The sequence below is a fragment of the Borostomias antarcticus genome (assembly GCF_949987555.1).
Source record: "Borostomias antarcticus genome assembly, chromosome: 18".
Classification (NCBI taxonomy): domain Eukaryota; kingdom Metazoa; phylum Chordata; class Actinopteri; order Stomiiformes; family Stomiidae; genus Borostomias; species Borostomias antarcticus.
The window spans coordinates 9,563,321-9,587,162 of NC_140251.1; the positions used below are offsets into that span (position 1 = coordinate 9,563,321).

General features: G+C 43.5%; 2 protein-coding genes across 2 annotated transcripts in view; both read left to right on the top strand.

Moving 5' to 3' along the window:
- Window positions 1–6,834, top strand: part of iqch (IQ motif containing H) — a gene marked incomplete at both ends in the record, with an annotated part of 29,361 nt that extends 22,527 nt beyond the window's left edge. The window contains 5 exons of the mRNA XM_084452556.1: window positions 2,856–3,026; window positions 4,214–4,339; window positions 4,556–4,617; window positions 6,297–6,405; window positions 6,754–6,834. Of these exons, the coding sequence (XP_084308682.1) occupies window positions 2,856–3,026; window positions 4,214–4,339; window positions 4,556–4,617; window positions 6,297–6,405; window positions 6,754–6,834 (549 nt within the window). The remainder of the gene's footprint in view (window positions 1–2,855; window positions 3,027–4,213; window positions 4,340–4,555; window positions 4,618–6,296; window positions 6,406–6,753) is intronic.
- A 525-nt stretch (window positions 6,835–7,359) lies between these two features.
- Window positions 7,360–8,443, top strand: cUnh15orf61 (chromosome Un C15orf61 homolog). The gene is made up of 2 exons (XM_084453078.1): window positions 7,360–7,965; window positions 8,087–8,443. The coding sequence occupies exons 1-2, from the start codon at window positions 7,623–7,625 to the stop codon at window positions 8,212–8,214; spliced, it is 471 nt and encodes a 156-aa protein (XP_084309204.1). The 5' UTR covers window positions 7,360–7,622; the 3' UTR covers window positions 8,215–8,443.
- Window positions 8,444–23,842: the final 15,399 nt, after the last annotated feature.

Genomic DNA, 23,842 nt, shown 5'->3' on the forward strand with positions numbered 1-23,842 from the left:
GTCACCATGCTGCTAGTTATATTCACATGATTTCTCTGCCTACAGTACTTGTTATAGCAGCAAGTCTTGGTCACCTTGTATATGCCTTTATATGTGTTGACATCTTTGATTTATGACTGGAAATAGAGCACTTTATGATTGTTTAACCTCTGCTCTTAGCATGCAGCTACATCGACCACTTATTGATTGGAGGTATAAAATGAAATAGTTCTGCACACAATATGACCAATGAAGAAATTAAACAGGGTGGATATAACACGTCAGTAAAAACAAAAGAAACAGGATAGTGATGGGCCATTTCCATTTTCTTCTTTGATGATTTTATACCTGCAAATTACCGGACATTTGCTATTAGACACAAGTAGGCTATATATTATTCTACTATTTTTATATATTTTATATATATATATATATATATATATTATACATAATTGTTCTGGGATTCATAATTGGCAGTTAGAAACAGTAAGTGGTCTAGACTCCTCAGCCACTAGAGGGAGCATACTATGGACTGAGCACTACAGTACCAGGCTGTTTGAGCCATGTCTTTGTCATGAATTGTGTCTTTTAATGCTAAGAAATCTGATAAAAGAACTAAAGGTTTTTACTGTAATTCATGGTGCATCAGTCACTGGTGTTGCACGGAGAGTCAGCAGAGAGACAGGGAGCGGGGGGTGGCACACATGGGGCCCTCTACAAAAGCTCTTAATGGGATCCCTTAGACCAGGGGCATTCAGAGATTGGAACGGCTGCACAGACTAAAAGAGCTTGGCTCCGTCTTATGTGATTGTCTGGGCCCCTGGGGGCCAGTCAGACTGTGCCCCAACCTAACCGAACCACGGAGTCTAGAGGCATTTCTCACCACTAACGTTCAGGATTTCACAGGACAGCCTGTCTATAATGGAGGTTTAGTAGTGTTTAGACGTCATCACCTCATCTTCAGGCATGGATGTTGCAGCTGAAATCTCAAATCACTGATGTCTGTGTTGAGCCAGATGAGTTGTTTGTGTTTAATGGGCTAACGTAGTAGCCTACTCTCCCCTCCAGGCCGCATCATCTGGGGCTCCCTCTCTCCCACTAATAACCACCGGTTCACAAAAGAAACCGTGAAATTATGAATAGCTTCTAAGCTTTGAATATCATACAATAAGAAAAATTGGATGGAAATGTAATTTCAATGCATTGGACGGGCAGCCCAAACATTTAATTTGAAGTTGCAGTGACGAGCATGAATAGGACAGACTGACCTGCGGAGAATAAGCAGTAGGGTATTACTTCAATAGGAGCAGGAACAGAGGAGTCTGTCCAGACAGCACGGGCCGGGATTTAAACATCAATTTACATTCAAACCTGTTGCTAGAAGCCGCTCACGTTTATTTGACGGGTAGAAGTGGGTCACATATGTTTGCCCCTGTCGTCCCGCCCCCCACATTGTTTGGCCATGGAGCCCCAGCTGCAGCATCGGGAGCTGGGGATGAAAATGCATGGCCATAGAAAACAGGTAGAATCCAGGCTTGTATTTCAGATGGCTTTGTAAAGTGTAACAATGGGGGGGTTGATTCTTCTGGCCCAGTGTGAATGGCTCTCCAGAGTCGGCCCATCACCCGACCAGTCCCACCCTGCAGGACGGAGAGAGAGGATTAAGGGGGCTGGAACTGTAGTTAGCGCAGCAAGTGTGGTACAGTTCATGCCGGTCTGATGCCTTGACAATATATATTTTTTTTTTAGCTGGTAACCTAACTAGATTGGAATGTTTCCCGTTATTATTGTAAGGTTAAGATAACAATTTTCATGGTTGTTTTCTACGTAGTAATGCAGTCGAACGCAGATTGTTATCATCATCGATTTCACATTTACCGTAATTGTAAATGTTTTTTATGAAATCTATAGCAGGTTTGTGGTCAGACGTTCCTGCTGTAGTGGAGTTAAACCGTCGTGGTCAGACGTTCCTGCTGTAGTGGAGTTAAACCGTCATGGTCAGATGTTCGTACTGTAGTGGAGTTAAACCGTCATGGTCAGATGTTCGTACTGTAGTGGAGTTAAACCGTCATGGTCAGATGTTCGTACTGTAGTGGAGTTAAACCGTCATGGTCAGATGTTCATACTGTAGTGGAGTTAAACCGTCATGGTCAGATGTTCGTACTGTAGTGGAGTTAAACCGTCATGGTCAGATGTTCCTGCTGTAGTGGAGTTAAACCGTCATGGTCAGATGTTCGTACTGTAGTGGAGTTAAACCGTCAGCCAGCCTTGAGCGTGGGGTTCAAGAGGCGGACGGCTGTTTGTGGCAGGAGCGTTTACTTTGACAAATAGGAAGGACACAGTCAGGCAGACACCGCCACTTAGTTATTAACAACTCCTTCACTGGTGATTTATTTGCCATGTTTTGAAGAGAGGGCATAGCTATTAGGTTATTATCGGGAAAATTAGCCCTGTTTAAGCAGAAGGCCCTGACCACGTCTGACCCCTTAATATACTTATAATGATGCCATTTACCATTCAGATCTCTGAAGCTAGTCTCTCTTCAGACCTGGCCGAGCAGTGGGGGCCTCGGCAGACTGAGAGAGCCTAGGCAAGCCTGACTGATACCCCCTAGCTACCCATAGCACTAGACAGGACCCACTAACACTACAGGTGTACCTCTCTTTTCCTATATGCCTCTCACTGTATATATTATCATAAGGACTAACAGGTATACTTTTACTTTGTGACCCGTAGAGAGATAGACCGTTTTTTTGAAGATCCCTCTAGTGTAATTGGAAATTATTGAAATACTGAATAATAATGTGTTGATATTTGATATAATTTTAGATAGTAGCTACAGTGTGGCAGACTTTGTGTTTATGTGTATTATACAGGTGTGGGCCATTAATTTGGACCTTAACTACAGTAACCAACTGGCCATGACCCAGCTGCTGCTCATCATGACTGGAGGGAAGCTGGATTGCCAGACAAGCCGTTTTGAAGTGCCTCTGCCAGTCAAGAGGAGCAGGTCTGCCACACGCCAGAAAGGAGATAAAGTACACATTGTAAGCCTTAGGTTTTGCCTGGTTATTTATTTTCTTCACCAGCCCTAGAAATGTAATTCCTTCACTCAGATTTGAAGAATCTAGATAGATTCTCAAAAATGTGCTCTAATTGTCCATACAGTAAACGGAGGCTTTAGAGGAGAGGATCTCATTGCATCCCAATAATGGTGAAGATTCATCAGTGCACTGTTATTTATTTTTGTTAAATACAACTAAATACTGTAATTACGCACTGAGACCAATTGGAGTTAAGGTGCTGAATTCATTATCATTTTGATAGATGAGCCTAAATAATCAACACATTAATAATTCATAGCGTATCCATTATGCATGGGTGTGCATGCATGAGCACCTCATCAACCTGATGCCAGGACTTAAACAATAGAGTTCCTTTATTAGCAGCAGGCCTGTGTTTACGCTTGTTTATCTGCGACTTGTATTATTTTATCAAACATTCATTTAGTTTGTGGCCCAGTACAACAACACAGCATTTCTGCCGCTTCGCTGCTTAATGGCTTTAGCAGTGGCCATCATTAGGGGCCCGCATAATATTACAAACACAATTAAATCCCTGCACGACACTTTTATTGTTGTGTGAGGACACAGCGCTTGACAACTGGAAACGCAACGCCATTACAGGCATTACGAGCTCCCTCCTAAGCTCACAGGGGCTCACTCCTCCCACCTCTCTTCTCCCAGGGGCCCATGGGGCCCGGGCCTATTCTCATCCCTCTGAGCACTGCCAGCTTGAAGTAATCAACCTCTCCAGTCTTACTGACTTAGTCGTATCACACACTTTCCCACTATCTGTTTCACTTATTTTCTTTCATGGGGATTAGTATTGTTTTGTTAATAATAATCTTTTATTGTTTTGAGGTGCGTTATCCATCCCAAAAGTACTGTTCTTACAGTTGGAGTAATGCAGCTGTGTCTTGGATTCGACATGTCTTTCAAACTTTAACCCCCCCACCCCAGTTAATTAAGAAAGCCCCCACAGTTGAGCACATGTGGCTCACACTCCTCATGTTCACTAATCACACATACTGTACACCTGTCTCTGTTTCTCCCTCTCTGACTCTCTCTTCCCTCATCCACCGATCTGTTTCTCCCTCTCTGACTCTCTCTTCCCTCATCCACCGATCTGTTTCTCCCTCTCTGACTCTCTAAATGGCAATTGCCATTTGCAGCCTCCGTCTGTGAGCAGTCGCTATGCGGTTATTGGGAGCCGGTTGCTGCACACCAACCTGTCCATGGTGCATTACAGCGTGTTCTTCCAGATGTGCAAAGCACAGGGCATTGGCTTCGACATCAAGGTACAGTAGAACCCAATCTCAGCTTCTATTACAAAATAAGTGTTTTTGGTAATGCAATCTATTCAACTATCGATCCATCTAACAGCTGCTAAACTAAAAGAATGTATCACATAGTAATGATAGTGTGTAGCTCTGCATAGCTAGTAAAGGCACACATGCATTCAAATACAATGTGGCAATTTCACATTTCTAAACATGTTTGTACATTATTCACAGGAAAAGCAAGGCACTCTTTTTGCTCTCCATGACAGCAGTGAAAGATACAGTCTTGGGATGGTGTGAGTATTAATGTGGAGGTCCCCACATGCAGATACACTGTATAGTACTCACTCACTCACTCACTCACTCACTCACTCACTCACTCACTCACTCACTCACTCACTCACTTCTCGCTGCGGCGAAAACTTCTGTGGAATAAGTTTGATATAAAATAATATATACTTATATTATTCCCGTGGGGGAAATTTGGGGTTTGGAAAATGACAATAATAATAATAAATACAAATTATATATATATATTTATGTATATATATATATATATATATATATGTATATATATGTGTGTATATATATATATACACACACACACACACGCACAGTATGCCTAGATATTCGTGGACACCAATGAAAAGACCAACTGTGCCAATTGTAATCAGTGAATGTCTGCATTGTGAATGGTCCAGTCCATCGTAATTTACTGCATTTTAATAATTTCAGGCCTTAATACATTGGGACACATATTAAATCTATCTGAGACCAATTTGATTAGTAGACTGCAACCTTGTAAATATCAGTGTTGCACGAATATTGGATTATCAAAAATATTGAATAATAATTGCTCCCCCATGTATGCACTTCATAAATCTGTATGTTCATAGTAAACAGGGGATATGGTTATGTGTAGGCTGGTGGATTATGCGCAACTGGATTACACCTGCTTTTCAAAGGCGGAGAGGTTTCACCGCAAAACAGACGTACGCTTTAACCTGCAGTTTTCACACATATGATGGGATATTAATCAGTCTCTCCTTGCTCATCTCCTCCTCGTTTTTATGCGCGTTCACACCCTCCTTTCCCTCGACCCTCCCATGAATGCATATGCATGAGTAGGAAAGCGCAACTTGCCCTTCTGTGGGCCTCCATACCATGCCATGTTGTCAGGCACACGTTGCGACGGAATAACGCCAAAAACGTTAGCATGTTAGTACATCTGCCCCTATGTTCAAATGCAGCTGGATTTGGAAGGGAGGCGCTGGCTCTGCCCCAATGCCCATGTTTTGTAGCATTTTAGACAATACTGTACTCTCACTCACTCACTCACACACGCAGACACATACTACTCACTCACTCTCTCACACACACACACACACACACACATACTGTACTCACTCACTCAGACACAAACTGTACTGTACTCATTCACTCACTCAGACACAAACTGTACTCACACACTCCTCAGAGTTAGAAAAAGCATATAAACTGCAAAACAGATACCGTAGTAGTCTTTTCAACCAACCCAGTATAAGGTATTGAACAGTTGTGACCTTGTTCTGTTTGAATAAAGGAGCTCATATTATAAAATGAGTAGAGACTGAGAGCGTTAACTGAATAAGAGACTGCCTCTGATACACGGTGAATGGAACATGATCTTTTAAAGGATTAAGATGTCACCTCTAGTTTTGTAACACGCTACCTAATCCTTAGCAGGTTGTAGCGACCAACAGCTTACTTAAGATATTTATCACACAAATCCTTTGGCTTACACAACTGCCTCCATGGTTAACACAGAGCCTGTGCTCACATCTCTCCCCAAAGACCAGGGATAGCTTTTCAGCTGAAAGTACTCATTTAACCACCTCCAGCGCCACCAGACATTGCAGACAAACAAGGTGATTGTTTCTTAGCTGGCAGCAAGGGAATCATTAGTAAACTCGTTTGTTTGGTGTGTCGTTAATAGAACAATCTCAGAGGATCTCCAGGGAGCCCTGCTGACCTTTGCTCGGAATCTGTCAGTCATTCATCAGGAGATATCAGCCCCTAACATGCAAGGAGAGACCAATTTTAAGGTAGGGTGTTAATGGTCTAACGATTGTTGACTTCATATGCATCATGAGAACAGTACTTATTCTCCATAATAATGTCAGTTAGATCCAGGCTCATGTTATCTCTAGAAGGGACACAAGGAAGAATAAACAAAGATTCCACATACTGTACTAATCGAATAAATGTGTGTGCGAAAATACCTCCAGAAAAGACTAATGGAGGAAGATGAATAGTATGGCCATTGGCCACTTGAAAAATTAAAAACATTTAAATTAAAACAATTTGAATTACTTGGCTTGTGAAATAATGCTGGATAGTGAGTTTGTAATTGAACCTTACTTCACTGCGCTGTTTATTTGTGTTTATGGAAGGACCTGATCAAGGACATAGAAGATGTGTTGGGGATGACTGTTCAGAACAAGGGCCAAGCAACTAAGGAAGAAGACAAGTGATCTATAGTCGAGTTTGGCCTGAACAAAACTGGATCACTGGCATAATACCAGCACTTTCAAAAACTTGGACTTGTTGGGAACTCAATGCCTCAATATTTTGATTAAGTAAGCAGACTACGTTAGGACATTCAATTTTGATAATGTCAGTTGATCAGCTATGATGATTTCAGGCGTCATATGTATCTCATGGCTTTCTTAGTCAAATACATCTATCTCTGGAAAACTCAATTTCTGTGATATGTATGAATATTTAGATTAGAAACATGGTCTCTGACAATGTTTGCTTTCAGAAGATTGTTATATTTAAGCAACAGCTATGAATATGTAATCCTTATTAGACATACACCTGCATCATGCATAAAGATAAACATTTCACTGAGAACAATAGAGATATTGCCTTTTCATATTAATTCCTAAAAGCAGGGATCAGCTCATCGGGAGCAGCTCCGCGGTTGCAGTGTTGGGAAAGGAACTAATGTTCACATTTAAACGTTCTCCCCGGATGGAATAGAGTGTCGGTTTAGCCATAAATGCATGGAAGTATAGGCTACAGCCGAGAGAATGTCAACGATAATGAAATGAATTAGTCATGTAATTCTCAATGACAAAGCAGTGCATGTACTAGGACGACAGTTTTGATAAGGGCTTTCGTTCTGTCAGCTTATTCATGTGTAATGTAGCCACTAGCCAGCCACAGTTAGCCACATAGCTAGCCAGCTCTGACTAGGAGACAGACTGTAAGTCGGTTTGCTAACCATAACAGGCTGACTCTTGCGGATTAGCTAGCTATGAAAGAGGTTTTACGTCAGATACATACAACCCTTCTCAAAGTTGTATTGTTCCCGAGTACTCGTGGTAGAAATGTACCACGTCCGGCAGCCTCCGAGGTGCTGACATGCCACCTGGCCCAGCGCAGACTGCCGCCATGGACGTCCTTCTGTGTGCGCTACACGGCCATCTCAAACGACCAGTTCGGACGGTCCCACTTCAACTGGAGCGTGAATGGAGCCAACTACCAAATACTGAGAACAGGGTGCTTCCCTTTTATCAAGTATCACTGCACCAAAGCACCTGCACAGAACCTGGACTTTGAGGACAGGTTTTTCACCCTGTTGAAAGTCATCAATCTAGGTCAGTTTGGTATATGTAGAAGGGGGTTTGTATAATGTTATGTCATTTAAGTGTCATAAATCGTACATCAAGGTTTGAGCACAAAAAAAAGCCTATATGCTGTGCCTGTCCACCCTTTTAGGTATCCCTTGCTTAGCCTATGGGCTTGGCTGCTGGATGGTGGTGGGGACTACAGAGACGGTGCAGACTAGTGCTGGACCCGTCACAGTCTATTTCGCCTACAAAGAAGATGATGGAGCACATTACTAAACAAATCTAACGAGAATAGTGATTTGTGTCTGCGTGAATTGTTTGGATTTCCTTTGCATGGGGTGTAGGGCCACTGTATGCATGGTATCCTAGTCCTGTTGCATCCACGTGTAGGGCCTATATGTTACAGTCCAGTTAGGCTTTTAAAGTCTGAACTGATCACCAGTCCTCTGAAAAGCAGTTTCAAACCGACAGTGTTTCAAACCGACACTATGAGAGAATCTGTATGCTCTGTCATTATCAATAAAGTGTATGTGAGCTAAAATCTGTTGTCTGATTCATATTGATCCTGGTGTCTATTTTGTGTTACTTTATTGTAATCATGAACTATCATTTGTGCTAAAGAAGGAATAGGCTAATGTTGACTATACTGTACACTTACAGTATAGGCTATCCAACATAAATCCACAGATTATTTCAGTATATTTTTAAGTGTCCTGTGTTAAGTTGGTGACTAGACTGACCACAACGTTTGAATAGGAGAACCTTTCTTCTTCAATCCCACCTGTTACCCATGCTTTGTTTGCTAATGCAGAAATTTAAATAACTCCAGCTCATTTATTTAAAGTCAAATTAGTGATTACTCTCCATGCAACAGATTGTCAATAGTGACAGAGGGGAGCTGATGAGAGGACAGGTCTGATAAAATGGGTTTTAATTACCAAAGTGTGTCCTTTGTTAGGCCCTCCGCTGCCCCTCCTTAAGGCGTGTTCAGGGCTTTGATTTCTGATAATGGGCTCTGCTGACTTGGCGCAGTCCTCTGTCTCTCTCCCTCTGAGAGGCATTTTGACAAACTGCCATATTGATTTCACCAGCACCTCTTACTGATAGCATTTATCAGAGACCTCAATTTCCTAGCCTTGGCCCTTTCTCTTTTAGCAACAATTAAGCCAATGCAATAATTTCATGTTCTACATGCAAATCAATGGCCCTTTTGCCCCCATCTGCTCTGGATAAGTGTGAGGGTTTGGCTGTCATACAGAGCGGTGCTTTCATGGCCCGGGCTCCATATGCACTATACTGTACCCCTGAATCTCCTCCCATTCGGGCACCCTATCCTCTCAAACATAGAATACTGATACCACACTATCTAATTAGACTAATTGCCTGTAACGAGGAACATTTAGGCACACTTACGGAAATCTGATCTACAGTGTCGGTATATAGAGCATGTTGAGTACCTCTATGGTGTCTCTTTACTGAGATCTCCATGCCTTTCCATCAGCGTTTGAAAGTGTGCATGGGGAATGCTCAGGCAACCATGTCTTAATTACTCTCTGACCCTTTGACCCCTGGGATGCGTTGATACCGCAGTACAGCTCAAGACAGATAATAGCATGGGGTGGAAACAGACTGCGGCTTTGTGTCGAGGCTATTAAAGGATGAGGTGAGCCAGGGAAACCCAAGCTGCTGAGGCCGTGAGCACATTGTATTTGTTTTCTGAACTGCACCTTTGGGCCGCTCCAAGCTGCAGGGGAGGGCGCCCTGCCGGTCCAGCAGAGGCTCAGCTTTACACGCAGAACCTGGGTCAGAACCATGCAGAACCTGGGTCAGAACCAGCTCAGAGCCAGGAGATCTAGGCAGCAAATGGCTCACTGTGAATTAAAGGAAAATATAGTTGCACTTTACAGAGATCAATGCCTTGCAAGGGCCGTGTAATCTAGTCCTGTGTCTGTAATTGAGTGACTAAATTACCTCACACATAACGTAGTAATCAACTAAGGATTAAGAGCTTGTTTAAGCCAATTTAATTGCAAAGTTGTGCCAAGGTGAAATCTTTAAATACTGATGCTATTTACATGTTGGGTAAATAAAGGGAAACCAGGGATGGGATTGAGAGGAGTCCTGGCGATGTGAAGTGTAAGGTCTTGTAAATATCTAGTGATTAGCTGGTAAGGTCTTTGTGCTGCGTAACTCTGTATTGATCTGAATAAAGTCAGTATCATTATCACTCTCCAGCCACACAAATAAAATCCCAAGCATGTAGCCAAGTTGCCTTGAGGTTTATATAGTATGCAGGCTGTCTGTTCCATTTGGACTTATACAATCAATTATTTAGAGGGGGAAATCACATTAATTTTGCCTTGACATAGAGATGTATGGGTTGGCAGAAACAATTATTGTATGAACAACCCCTGCAGCTACTGCCTGGGAGGTTCTCATTGAGCCTCCAGACCCACCACCAGCACACCTATCTCCCATCCTGCTCCGCAGCAGCAGGGGTACACCCCAACCATCACACTGATGACTGCAAGGACAGGGGACCTGGAAATTAGTTATCTTCAACGTACAGACAGGGCAACTCTTAAAAAAAAATGTCAGTATACAGTGTAGTATTAATGTGAACTGTTTCAGACCAATTACTACATCAATCATATTGCTTTGCGTGCAGAAATAGATTCTGTTGCAGACTGAATGCGGATGTTGGTCAACAGTGTTTGAGGCTTTTGTTTTTTTGTACAAGTACACATGTATGTTGATTGAGGGGAACATTTAGACTGCATCAAGAAATACATGCGGAGAATACAATACAGGCTTTAGTGTTTTCAGTGGATAATAATTGCTGACCTCATACCATTGAGACTGGAATTACTACCTTTTTTCATGTGCTACTGGGTGTGGAAGTGTTTTGTTGGGGTGGGGGAAAGCCATTAAAAATCTATTATAGTGGATCTTTTCACCCAGGGGGAAAACGTTCTCATTACTAAGCAGATTGGAAGGGATGACAAGTGGCACCATATTTCTTTTTTTATTTCCCTCTTTCCCTCTTTCCCCTGTTCTTTTTTGGAAAGGCCAACCGAGGAACTGTATGCCTGCTGTGCCAATCAGTGTTGCCACAGCTACAGACAGTGGGTGGTTGAAGCGTCTGTCAATCATTTGGTAGGCCTCGCTCGAACTCTTCTTAAGAGGTGACCCGGCCCATTTAAAAAATATATTATTTGTTCATAAATTGCTATTTTTTTCCAGTGTGTTTCTATTTTGTATTTTCAAAATTATGTCAGATACAGTATATGTTGAAGATGTGACAGACTTGTTTATGCACCATTATAATTTAATTTAATTAATCTCATTAAGCAAAACCCTAGCCCTAATGCATTCTACTGTATCTGTTCTAATGCAAGTTGATTATTATTGTTTCCCCCTGGTTTTGGTATGATGTCATGTGCACTTCACCCATAGTTACAGCTTACACTGTTGACATTAAGAGTAATGGGTTTTAATGGTTTTATCATGACTTATCATGGGAGTTAAATGAACTATCCATTTTTATTATATATTATGCAGTATTTAAAGTTTTGGCTCATTAAAAAACAGACGCCCTCCCTGCCCCCCCCCCCTGGGTCTTGTTCTACCCCCCACTGGCTCCTCTAGCCACAGGCTCCACTTGATCTGTTTTTGTAAAGTCAAAATTAAAATACAGACATATTTATTTATTTGTTCTTTTCCTCAACAATGCCACAATGCTGCAGAGACCCTGGCCTCACACAGGGAGGGGCACAGAATGAGTTTAATGTTTCTCTTTTCGGTAATTTAGGGGAAACCTAGATCAGCTATGTTGGTGTAGTGGCACGTCGGTCAGTTTGAGATCAGCAGCCTACAACCAAAGTCTGGCTCGGTGCAGAGGTCAGTACTTTAATTCTACACCAAAATAGGCTTCTCATGTTCTTGGATTCCCTGTCCAGTTTGGTGTCAGAAGCAGTTACCACTTCACCCCGACAGCAGCTCTACAGAGAAGGGTGCATTTACATTAAATACACTGACTTGTGTTGCATTACAAACGCACAAGTGGTATAAATCAATTCGGTTCCCCTGAAATGCTTCACATACTTTTTTTTTTTGATGCGGTGTGATCTCCAATCTCTCTGCAAATGAGCTGCAGCCCCCTGTAATGGCTTTCTGCTCCTTGTGGGAGGCCTCTATCTGCCAAAAGCTGCTGATTGAGGGGGAAAATGTAATACAGGTATAAAGCAGACTTGATGGGGGTCTTACGCGAGGGTTATGCATTTCAACCGTTATTATGTACATAATGTTACATATCAAAGAATGTGGAATGTGCTGGCTTGACTTTTTCCAGCCCGCAGAGACTGAAGGGGTTTCTGCTAGGGTGCTGTTAATTCCAGACGAGAGGAAAGCTATTATGCCAGATTAATAGGAATTAAGGGGTCCAAATTGGTTAAGTAAGCACTTCATTAATGGTGAGAGGTTTGCTGGGGAGAGGAGCTGTGTGAGCCTATGGTTTGCAGGAGTTACAGGCCACTGGGGTATAGTAGAGAGAAAGGGAGCAGAGAAGATTGGTTAGCAGGTTCCCCTTCCTCTCAGTATCCCCCTCATCATGTTGGATCAGTTGTTAGGGGATCTATAATCTTGTTGGGCATGATTCTCTAGCCTCGTAGGCAGTGCTCACATTAAAGGGAAGAATCAGAGAAGCTATAAATGAGTAGACGCGGAGACTTGCGAGCCCTGGTTACTGTATACTGTAAAACTGGAATACTGGAGACTGTTCAGAGAATGTGCTCCCCCCAGGTTCTCCAGCCTATAGGCCTCAGAGCACAGAGACTGCTAGAAGTGGAAGACAGCGACCAGGGTCAGGAGGAGCGAGCGTGTGACCTGGTTGGCTGTCCCTCCCCCAGCAGAGGTGGACTAATTGAGGAGTGTTCTTATCTGGGCCTGCTAATGATGATGAGGGAGCAGGAGGAGGGGCCTGTCCCCCCAGGCTGAGGGATAGCGCCAGTTCGCCGGCCCCTCTGTACTTATTGTCCAACAAAGGAGGAATTCACTTAATACAGCTCTGCAGATTAGTGGGTAATTGCAGCCGCGATCGATAAAGTAGTCAGGCAGAAAATGAAAGGTATGTTTGTGTGTGGAGAAGCATTGTGGATATGAGTGTGAAACCCAGAACGCTTACAATGCTTGTTTATCTTTGTTTTTTTTCCTTTACGGTACGTTGCAGTTTATGTTTCCAGGATGTCATTGTATTAATCTATGGTTATTCTGTATCCATGTATTTGTTTGTTGAGGGTGTGTGTGTGTGTGTGTGTGTGTGTGTGTGTGTGTGTGTGTGTGTGTGTACGATGAAGGGAGATGGTTTGGTTGGATGCGCTGCATTGTTCCTGTGCGGCCTGGTGACATGTCCTGAGGGCAGAGAGGGATGGATCCTGAGAGGGCTGACAGTGATAAATAGCCCTTTTAATAACAGCTGCCCCACTTGGCCAGCAAGTCCCAGTCATTGTCCTCTGTGTATTTATGCCTATGTTTATTTATGCATCCATAGAAGCAGGAAATCACCACCGCAGGGGTACAATCATTCTTTTTGAGGAGGGAGGGGGTATAGGTTTAACTTTGGGTGGAAGTGGTGGTCCTCAAATTTACAAATATCCATCTCAAGCCGGAGCTGGAAATCAGAGTTAATTTTTTCATAATACTACACATTCATGATCATAAAACCAACCCCCGATGAAACATACAAGAAAAAAACGAACAGCCTAGGCCTGTGTTGGAAAATACTGTTTGACTACTCTGTTGTGATTATGTCTCAGTTATTATGGAAAGCAGAGCCAGTCTCTGCCATAGAAAGTATAACAAGATACAAGGAGATATACAATATAGTGCGCTTGAAAATATACAGTACATGAATACTGTACATACGGTAGATATAGTGTTGCACTTCAATGGCAGTGCTAATTAAACAGTACAGTACTTCAACAGTTACAGTACTGTAGCATTGAAACTCATCAGAGAATCTCGGTATAGTATTCTGTTTAACCCTCCTGTTGTCTTCAGAAATGACCCACCACTAACAGCAGAGAAAATCCCCTAAAATTATCTTTTTCAACGTGGAATTTAATGACTTTTCCTAGAGTCACCCCAACATGAGGAAAAGTGAAACATGTCCTTTGTTCATGCCCACCTCCGGGGCAGGCCCCTCCAACGTTTGAGACCCCTCCTACACACAGCCGCCACTGTCAAACCGAGTAACCGACCATCGAGAGTAGGGTGTCCTTGGACTCATCTCAGTCCACAGAATTGAACGAGTGAATCGGACCCGTTTCAGCCGAGTTATAGGTACGGACCCACACCCCCATTGAAACCCATTTAGTTGGGACTGCCCACCATTCATTCTCTACAGGGGGACTTTGGAGACCCCTAGCTAGACCCCTAGAGACACGGGGTCTTCTCCGGGAGGGGGCGGGGAAGCCCCAGAGGCCACCACACTGTCCCCTTCACATTTTGTTTTTCCAATGTTTTTGTTTTGTATCTATTATCTTATTTCATTCTTATTTATATGTTGTAATAATCAGTTTCCACTGATTAAATGCCATGTTTCTGCACTGTGAAGAGGGAAAACCTAGATATCCACAACGTTTGTGATGAATGACAGGTTGTTTCTTCATGTAAAATAGATTTGGGGTTTAAAATTAAAATAAGCTGCTTTATTTTAGGGGTTTCGTGAAGGCAGGTCACATTCTAACACACAGCCTGACACAGTTCTATTCCAAATTCATTCCACGAAAACAATCATTTAAGGCATGAATATCCCAATAAAATTGTAGGTCAGTCTGAAATCGAGTTTGTGATAAATCTTTTTTAAAAGAAGAATACAAATAGAAAAAGAGGATAGAATAGCCCTAAGCTGACCCCATGCTTTCTACTGCAGCCTTTAATGTGCACGTCTTTTGAAAGCACTTGACTTCCATGTTGTTATATGACTGAGGGAAAAGTCCTTTTGTCTGCTAAAATATGACCCCAGGCCTGAGTGAGTGAATAGGCAGAGGGGAGGCTGTAGATCAGCAGTGTCAAACCCTCTCCCTCCAGGCCTATGTCTGCACTCGTCTCATTCAAACCAATTCCCTCCCTTTTAATTGGTTCAATTAGTTAAGTATGCATATACATTATCATCCATGCATTTTTCATGATCTGTTTCAACGCTCTGTTTCAACAGAACAACTTCCGGCTATGATTTGCCGTTTGGAAAAATGTCAAGGAGACTAAATGATGGCGCTAATTGAGTAATTAAAAGCAGATGCTGGAGTAAGAGCCAACAGCGTACACTTTAAACACTTTGCCCTCCAGAAAACCTACAGTGGTTTTGACACCCCTGCTATGTGTGGATATCCCAGAGGTGCCTTTATGCTAGTTACAGTTTCACCCTTGTGATTATTCAGTTGAAGTCTTTGCTATTGAGCCAAAATGGGCTTTTTATGCTATTTTGACCATGGGAAATGGTCTGGAAAAGAAAAGCCCATCATGCTGCCTAATGGCCAGGGCTAGTAGAGACCGCTGCAGCCTAGGCTCTCTGCCAGCACAGACAAAGCACACGTATACCCCCGCCCATCACTCCTGCCCCCCCCCTCCACGGTAGTGGCCCATGTGAGGGTCCTGGAGGGGGAGTTGTCAAGTCGCCTAGATGATAATTAACATGGGGAATGTGTCGGTAGTAGAAAGCAGTGTGTGCCATCGCGTCACAAAGCAGTACGGAATGTTTTCAGGGTTTCGACAGCTGTAGTGGTATGAGTTTAGCTGGCAGGCATTACAAGGTACGGATCAATAAGTAGCAAATTTCCCATTAAAGAAAAATTACTTGGACATTGCACTGAGATAGCTTGTGGCTCCCTTGTTTCTGACAGAATGTGGAGGGAAAGTTTAGCCACTGTAGAATTCATTGGTGATTTATAATGATGCAATGTACTGTGTGTCTCTGTACATTGTGTTGCCGAGTAATAATGATCATGATGATAAAGAACAGTTCAGAAATTCCAATGTCGAGTGTTGTCAGATCTTATTTTGATAAAAGTGCGGACTACTAGTGCGCAGTTAATGAACTCGGTAATTACTCTTTATTGGTTGGAGGAGCTTAGCTGGGTGAGAAGGCAGCAGAGGCTGCTGGGAGCCAGAGGAACGGCACAACAGGCAACAATCAACACTGTGTCTGCACAACAATCAATCACAACTGTCAGGCCCCAAACAGTCAAAGTCATTTGTTGGTGTTCTTCAGAAATGAGTACACCCCTGTAAAATGTAGCTAAGATCACTCTCCCAAACTCCTCACCGCACAACTCATTTAAGCCAGTCTGAGTCTGCGGCTCATGATTTGACACACCGCTCTTTTTTTTCCAGGTTGGAAATGAATCACCGACCGAACTGAAAGCTCAGTCCAATGACAGATATGGTTCCTTCAAGGATTCAAGGATATGTATTCCTCATATGAACAAGATACAGGTACCATGTACAATATGCTTAAATCCTTAGAAGCATAGGATTGGATATTATAAGTAATGTACACCATCCTGGTTCTCTGCACACATTGCCGGTGTGCAATGCAAATGACATCCAGGTTTTGTGGTGGTGTTTGTTTAAGCAGGAGTGGCATGGTGTGTAACACTGGCCCATCCTTCCTGCACAGCTCTAAATCATGCTTCCTAATTCCCAGAGCCACATCTCAATCATTTTCCCTGCTAATTTGAGAGTCACCCTCATTTCTTTTTAAACGATTCATTTTCTGCAAATTTGTAAATGGCCTTGATGTGTTCTACAATTTAGTCAATTACTGTTTCAGCCAGCAGGGCTCCGGGGAGAGAGAACATACATGGCCTGGAGGTACCATCTCAATAATTGTTTCAGAAAAGTTGGGAATGGATAGCTGGTGCTGTGTTCCACTTATTGAAATGTCAATTGGAGCCAGGACCCTGTACTGCACGCTGCTCTCCTCTACCCCACCTTCTGATTGGCTGTTTTACACCTTCATGTAGACTAGGCCTATGTTCTACCTTTATGTAGCCTAGGCCTATGTTCTACATTCATGTACACTAGGCCTATGTTCTACCTTCATGTACACTAGGCCTATGTTCTACCTTCATGTACACTAGGCCTATGTTCTACCTTCATGTACACTAGGCCTATGTTCTACCTACATGTACACTAGGTCTATGTTCTACCTTCATGTACACTAGGCCTATGTTCTACCTTCATGTACACTAGGCCTATGTCCTACAGTACCTCCATGTACACTTGGGCTATGTTCTACCTTCATGTACACTAGGCCTATGTTCTACCTACATGTACACTAGGCCTATGTTCTACCTACATGTACACTAGGCCTATGTTCTACCTACATGTAGTAAACCACAGAGCCAGATATTTTTCTATTATCAGAATCAGAAACAATTGTATTGCCAGGTGGTTTTTACACATACTAGGAATTTGTTCTGGTCAGTTGGTGCATAACACTGAGGAAGACAACATTAGACAGTGTGCAGGGACCAGGCAGGACAGTGCAAAGACCGGACAGTGCAAATGACAGTGCAAAATACAAAATGGAAGGCACTGTGTGTATATACAGAGCACCTCCATTCATGCTCATAATGTACACACAACCAGTGAACCTCAATTTGTGAATGAGAGGAAATGGAAAGAATATAATGGATAAAGTAAACACTAGGAGAGTCAGACATCAGCTTTAAAACCAATTACTTTTTGAAAGTCTGTGTTGTTATTGTGGCTTATGCCACGCAGTGTTTTATGCTACACATTCCTTAAACATATATTCGACTGTTACTGACAACTTTATCTTTCATTTTTCTTTAATTAATTATCAATTAGCTTGGAGAAAATTAAGAGATGATAACCACTAAAATTAGGCCTTAATGGGCACTAATTAAGAGGAGAAATCCTGCTTTACTGAACCAACATGACCTTACAGACCCCAATTAATGAAGTTATTATTAGACTGTCCTTTGTTTGGTCAATCTGGGTTTCAATTGATTGAGGATATGAGACACATTCTCAAAGTCCTTCAGTGCATTCATGTCTCTTGCTCCACATAATTTACCTCACACACTCTGTCAGACAATTAACCTGTGAGCTGGTGTGAGGGAACTGCTGGTCCATCCCTGATTAATTAGAGCGGGGAAACAGGGGAGGGTTCCACATGACAGTGTGGAGAAGCCCTCAGGTGAGCACATGTTAGTGCTTGGCCGCTATCTGTGTCCCTACCCCCCGCAGACTACCTCAAACAGTAGGTCTGGAGATAGGGGCACCACAGAGAGGCTTTGTTAATTATAGGGTTTTGTAAACAATATCCAACTGAGGAGGCGTAGTCCCTCCACCCCACCCCCAAGTACATAAGAAATACGTATCTTAGGTGTTTGCCAGAAAAAAGTGAGCAAATGATTAAGACATAATAATGGACTCGGCGATGATGACGGCTTTCCTTTGCAGACTGCCTGGTTCCCGCCCCCTGCTCTCAGTCCTGTTATTGCGTGTTGTACATACGTAGGTGTAGTTTGCCCAGATCTGTCTGTTGTGATCACTGGATGGGTAACAATCTGGTAGAAGACCTTCAGTCTATAATTCACTTTTGCCTGCACACATGAGGTTCCATTCAGACCCGATGTGTCCATAGTGGCTGTTGCACGGTAGCAGTTGGCCTCTCAGTGTGTATTAAGCTGTCATGGTGGGCCGCTGTTCCCAGCCGCCGGTCTCCACCGAACAGCCCAGCCTATTAACTCCTATTGACTGTGACACACGTGTCCCTCCAAAATGAGTGGTTCCTTATTGATTTTCCTGAACGCTGCTCACTTCCCCTTTCACGCTGCCTAGGGTGAGATCTTTATCCTGACTGATTGTATATGTTCATTGTCTCGGAGTCCTGTTGCCCAATTGCGATCTCACCCCCACCCCTGTGCATCGGGGTCACTAGTATGCAGCCATGTGTCAAAGAGACAATTAAGAGGCCCCACTCCCCCGTGTCACCTGTAACACTGCAGACTAATGGAGCTGCAGACCCTCCACACGCCCCAGACTCTGCCTCTGTCCGTACACAGGAACAAGACATGACAGCCAGACCCTCTGCCCTCAGCAACGCGCTAGCACCCGATCAATGAGCCTGAATGAGAGGGCGCCATCTCCTCCAAGCCACGTTCTGTCCAGCTGCTAGGGACAAAATGAACTCTGACAGCACGTATTGACTTCATATCAAGCCACACCATGGAGAGAAAAATGATTATCTGCTGGTAGAATCAGCTATCGACAGGTGGCGGAATAGCCTCTCCTCCTCCTTCCCCAGATTTATTGATACAGTTTATGGGATATAAATATTTATCTAATACCTATCTCTCTGAAATGGATTGCTTCAGTTTAGAGTTTAGATGTGGTGTGTGTGTGTGTGTGTGTGTGTGTGTGTGTGTGTGTGTGTGTGTGTGTGTGTGTGTGTGTGTGTGTGTGTGTGTGTGTGACCCAGGCTGTGTGTGTAGTGCTGCTATACTGGTCTATGGAGGACTATCAACAGTCTCCTCGCTCAACCGTGACTCTATGCTTCTTTTCCCTTTCACTGTATATTCCCGTTTACAGAGGCTGAATGAAATTGCTTTGGTGTTCCCATCAACGAAAGGTTGTGATTCTGTCATGAAGTTAACAGTAAAAAACATGTTGTAATTACATTTTATGGCTCTTTTTTCCCCTTGCAACATCCAAATGGCTTCAATGTGTGGCCTCTCTCATTCTTTACAAACCGCGGTTTGAACCTGCTAAGAAATTACCACCAGTATCCATCCATCTTCACCTGAATTTACTTCCTGAACTTTCACGTGCCACGTCATCAGAAACACCAATGACTGGGTGCCCACTGTGTACCTATCTGATTGGTATCAGAGTAGCCTACTGGTGATGTCGAGACATCAGGGAATACATAGAGAACCAATCACTATTTCAAACTCTCCGCTCATCTCTGCGTGCCGACAGGGAGCTCGTTTTCTCATTCTGGTTTGACAGCTTTTATCAAACTCAAATGAAACGATCCCATGTTGTCATTAAACCTTCCATCACTTTGTCCTCTGGTCTTATGCTTTTATTGGACAGCAAATGTTGTATTGATCTCTCCCCTTCCTTCCCAGCTGAACTTGAGGTGACCTGGTTTATCTGCTCTGTCGGTTATAAATGGAGAGCTGTCCTTGACATTTCACCCACATAATATGTCCTTGTCTGAGTGCTCTTACAACTTTTTTCTTTGTCTTTATGTCTTTACCCCTTCGTTAAATATGTTCAGTTAAAATATAATTAATATCTGTTTATCTATACAAGGGGAAAGGGCATTTATTGAATATATAATTAATTTGTGGAAACAACTGTAATGTGAACGCATAAAGAAAACAAGATTGTACCTAAGGGAACGACACAACTCATAAAGGGGTAACTCATAGCTGTTACAATCTGGCACCACTAGAGGGAGAGGTCACAATGGCACGGACCTATTCTGCAGCCGTCTTGCCGGCTCCATGTAGATTATACTATTCGTTTGTTATTTGTGTCGTATTACCGGTCTCTTTCAGCTCCTTCACAGCAGGAAGACGAACAACAAACCAGCTGAGAACAGAGGACCAGGTGCTCGTGCTCCCATGGACATGGCGGCAGGGTTCAAAAGGCGCTTCGGGCTCGAGCACATAAACCACCGCTGCCCAGCGTCCTGCTGGCCAATGTCCAGTTCAAGGGAATGATGAGAAACTGGACGACCTTCGCATGCGGTTCGCACACGAACGGGACACCAGGAACTGTAACGTAAGAACATCACGATACTGCAACGCCACTTCTCGTCTGACTTGGAATTCCTTGCAATGAAATGCCGACTGCCCTTTCTCCCACGTGTTATAATCGTGGCTGTGTATATTCCACCACAGGCGACAGCATCTCACGCCCTCTCAGTGCTCCACGAAGCATTGAACAGCTACCGATCTAGTGACCCAAATGCTGCGCTAATTGTAGCTGTCGATTTTAACCAGGCAAACCTGAATTGTTGCCCACCTTCCACCAACACATACACTGTGCCACAAGAGGATCAAGCACGGCACTGATAGGAAACAGCGATCACTCCGCAGTTTTTATTTTCAGCTTTTGTAAACAAAGATGACGAAAAGAACGACTGGAGACGAGAAAGGTGGATTGATGGACAGAACTTTCAGAGAACAGCATGCGGGTTGCACTGCACAACGCGCTATGGTGTAGGCTCACTAACACAACTGTTGAACAACTGCTAAAAGACAACACGGATATAAACACACTCACAGAGGAAGTTATTGAAATAAATGTGAAAGCTACAGAGAAGAATGTAGCCAAACAGTCCATCAAAAGCTACCCAAACCAGAAACCCTGGGTTAACCATAAAACACGCTTTCCACAACTGAGGAAATTCAGAGCATCCCACCAGATCCAACGGAGATTCTACTCATCCATGACCGAGAACATCCTAACTGGGAATATCAGCACCTGGTACGGGAATAGCAGCTCTTCTTTCCCTTGAAGACCTTGAAGACATCTACTCCAAAAGATGCAAGACCAACAGGATCCTGAGAGACACCAGCCACCCAGGCAACAGACTGTTTGCTACGGTCAGGGAAAATATATCGAACACACAGGGCGAGCATGGAGAGACTCAGGAAAAGCTTCTTTCTACAAGCCATCCGGCTCCTGAATGACACAACCACAATGCAATATCATACACCCCACCCCGGGAATATTTATTATATCTATAGCATGTACATAATTCACTGTGCGCCGAGTGCATCAAGTGAAATCCTTTGTTAAATATGCCATAAAGAGATAACATCTTGTTCAAATATAATCTTAAGAGTTAATAGTTGTATCTTACATTGTAGTTTGACTACAAAGTGCCCATGGACGCATCGTGGTTGTTCTGCACATTAAAATGGTCTAAAATGGTCTAACAAGCCCCCTTCAGATGCTCTCCACGAGCCCCCAGTGAAGACCTTGTGGTACGGTGTAATCTGGACTCTCCCCCCGCACCCAGTCCAAACCCTGTGTCCCTAGCGCCCCCACACAGGGATTTGGCTTCACTCAAAATGTTGTTTTGGCTCTGTCGTGCGCAATTGTTTGCAGGAAGGACATGGTTGGTTTTGCTGCGTTCATTACAATAGTCGTTGCCCACGGTCCATGGTCAATTTCTGCCATTATAACAGAGATGGTATGTTTTAAGGTAAACGTAGGGTTACAAAAGTCATGGTCTCTTAGAAGGTATGAGCTGCATGTGGAAGTCCAAAAGAAGAGTACACGGGGAGAACATGCAAACTCAGCATAGAAAGGCCCGGAGAACTTCTTGCTGTGAGGCACCAGTACTAGGTACTGTGCCACACTTGAGCGATTTAGGGGTTCAGTGTCTTGCTCAAGGACATTTTGGCACACTCCAGAAGCTGGGATCGAACTGGAGACCTTGCGATCCCCAGCCAGCCGCTCTACCTCCTGAGCTACGTGCTGCCAAAAAAACACCCTGGACCAATGACATTTTAACTTTGACCTGGATGCAATTCCGTCTTTGGGGATGCTTTGTCTAAGCGGGAAGTCTAGGGACTCTAAGGTGGCCCATGATACACCCCTCCACCGAGTTTCATTAAAATTGGTTTGATAGTTTTCGCGTAATTTAAGTGCAAAAAATGAATGGAGGGGAATGGCCCGTCCGGCCGTGTTTGGGCTCCAAAATTGAATGGGTTCTGAGTTGGACCATACTACTCTGGAGTTTTGTGAAAATTGGTCCTTTTTTTTTTTTGCGTAATCGTGCAGACGCACGCATGCACCCACCCACCCACACACACCACCGAAAATATTACCTCTCGCCCTGCGCTGTCGCTGGTGCGGAGGTAATAAAAAATATCACATGTACATAAGTATTCACTCCCAACGCCTGCTATGACACTCAAAATTGACTTCATGTCCATCCTGTTTACATCCTGTTACTTACAGTATCATCCTTGAGATCTTTCTACAACTTGATTAAACTCAATTGATTGGACATAATTTGGAAAGGCAAACAACTGTCTATACAGTATAAGGTCCCACAGTTGACAGTGCATGTCAGAGCAGAAACCAAGCCATGAAGTCAAAGGAATTGTCTGTAGACCTCCAAGACAGGATTGTATCGAGGCACAGATCTGGGGTAGCCTGGCGTCGCCACCCTGATCTCGCAAGCTCACATTCGATTTCACTCCGCAGATCAGTCTGGATATCCAGCCATTCTAACGGAATCTGCTTGAACAGAAATGTGTTCGTGCCAATCACAACCATTTATCAAATATGGGGTGGGTTTAATAAGATGTCGGAACAGAGGAGCGCTGTAGAGGCATTTTTGCTGATTGGTTGTAGGTCATTTACCATTTATCCAATTGCATCCAGAGGCATTTTGATCTACGCCCGTTGGTACCGCCCCTTAGGAATTGGAAAGCAACTGTGAGTTTCCAGACCCTTCACATTTTGCGAATTGGGTCTGGCGAAGCCAGGCTAGATCTGGGGAAGGGTGCAAAAAAAATCAGCATTGAAGGTCACGAAGAGTACAGTGGTCTTCATCATTCGTAAATGGAAGAAATTTGCATCACCAGGACTTTTCCTAGAGCTGGCCGCCTGGCCAAACTTGAGTAATCGGGGGAGAAGGCCCTTGGTCAGGGAAGTGATCAAGAATCTGATGGTAACTCCAGTGTTCCTCTTCGGAGATGAAAGAACCTTCCAGAAGGACAACCATCTCTGCAGCACTCCACCAATCAGGCCTTTATGGTAGAGTGGTCAGATGGAAGCCTGTCCTTAGTAAAAGGCACATGACAGCCTGCTTGGAGTTTGCCAAAATGCACCTAAAGGA

Coding starts and splice junctions, on each gene's coding strand:
- cUnh15orf61 (XM_084453078.1), top strand. CDS start 7,623: ATGAAAGAGGTTTTACGTCAGATACATACAACCCTTCTCAAAGTTGTA. Junction 7,966..8,086: donor GTTGAAAGTCATCAATCTAG/GTCAGTTTGGTA, acceptor CCACCCTTTTAG/GTATCCCTTGCTTAGCCTAT.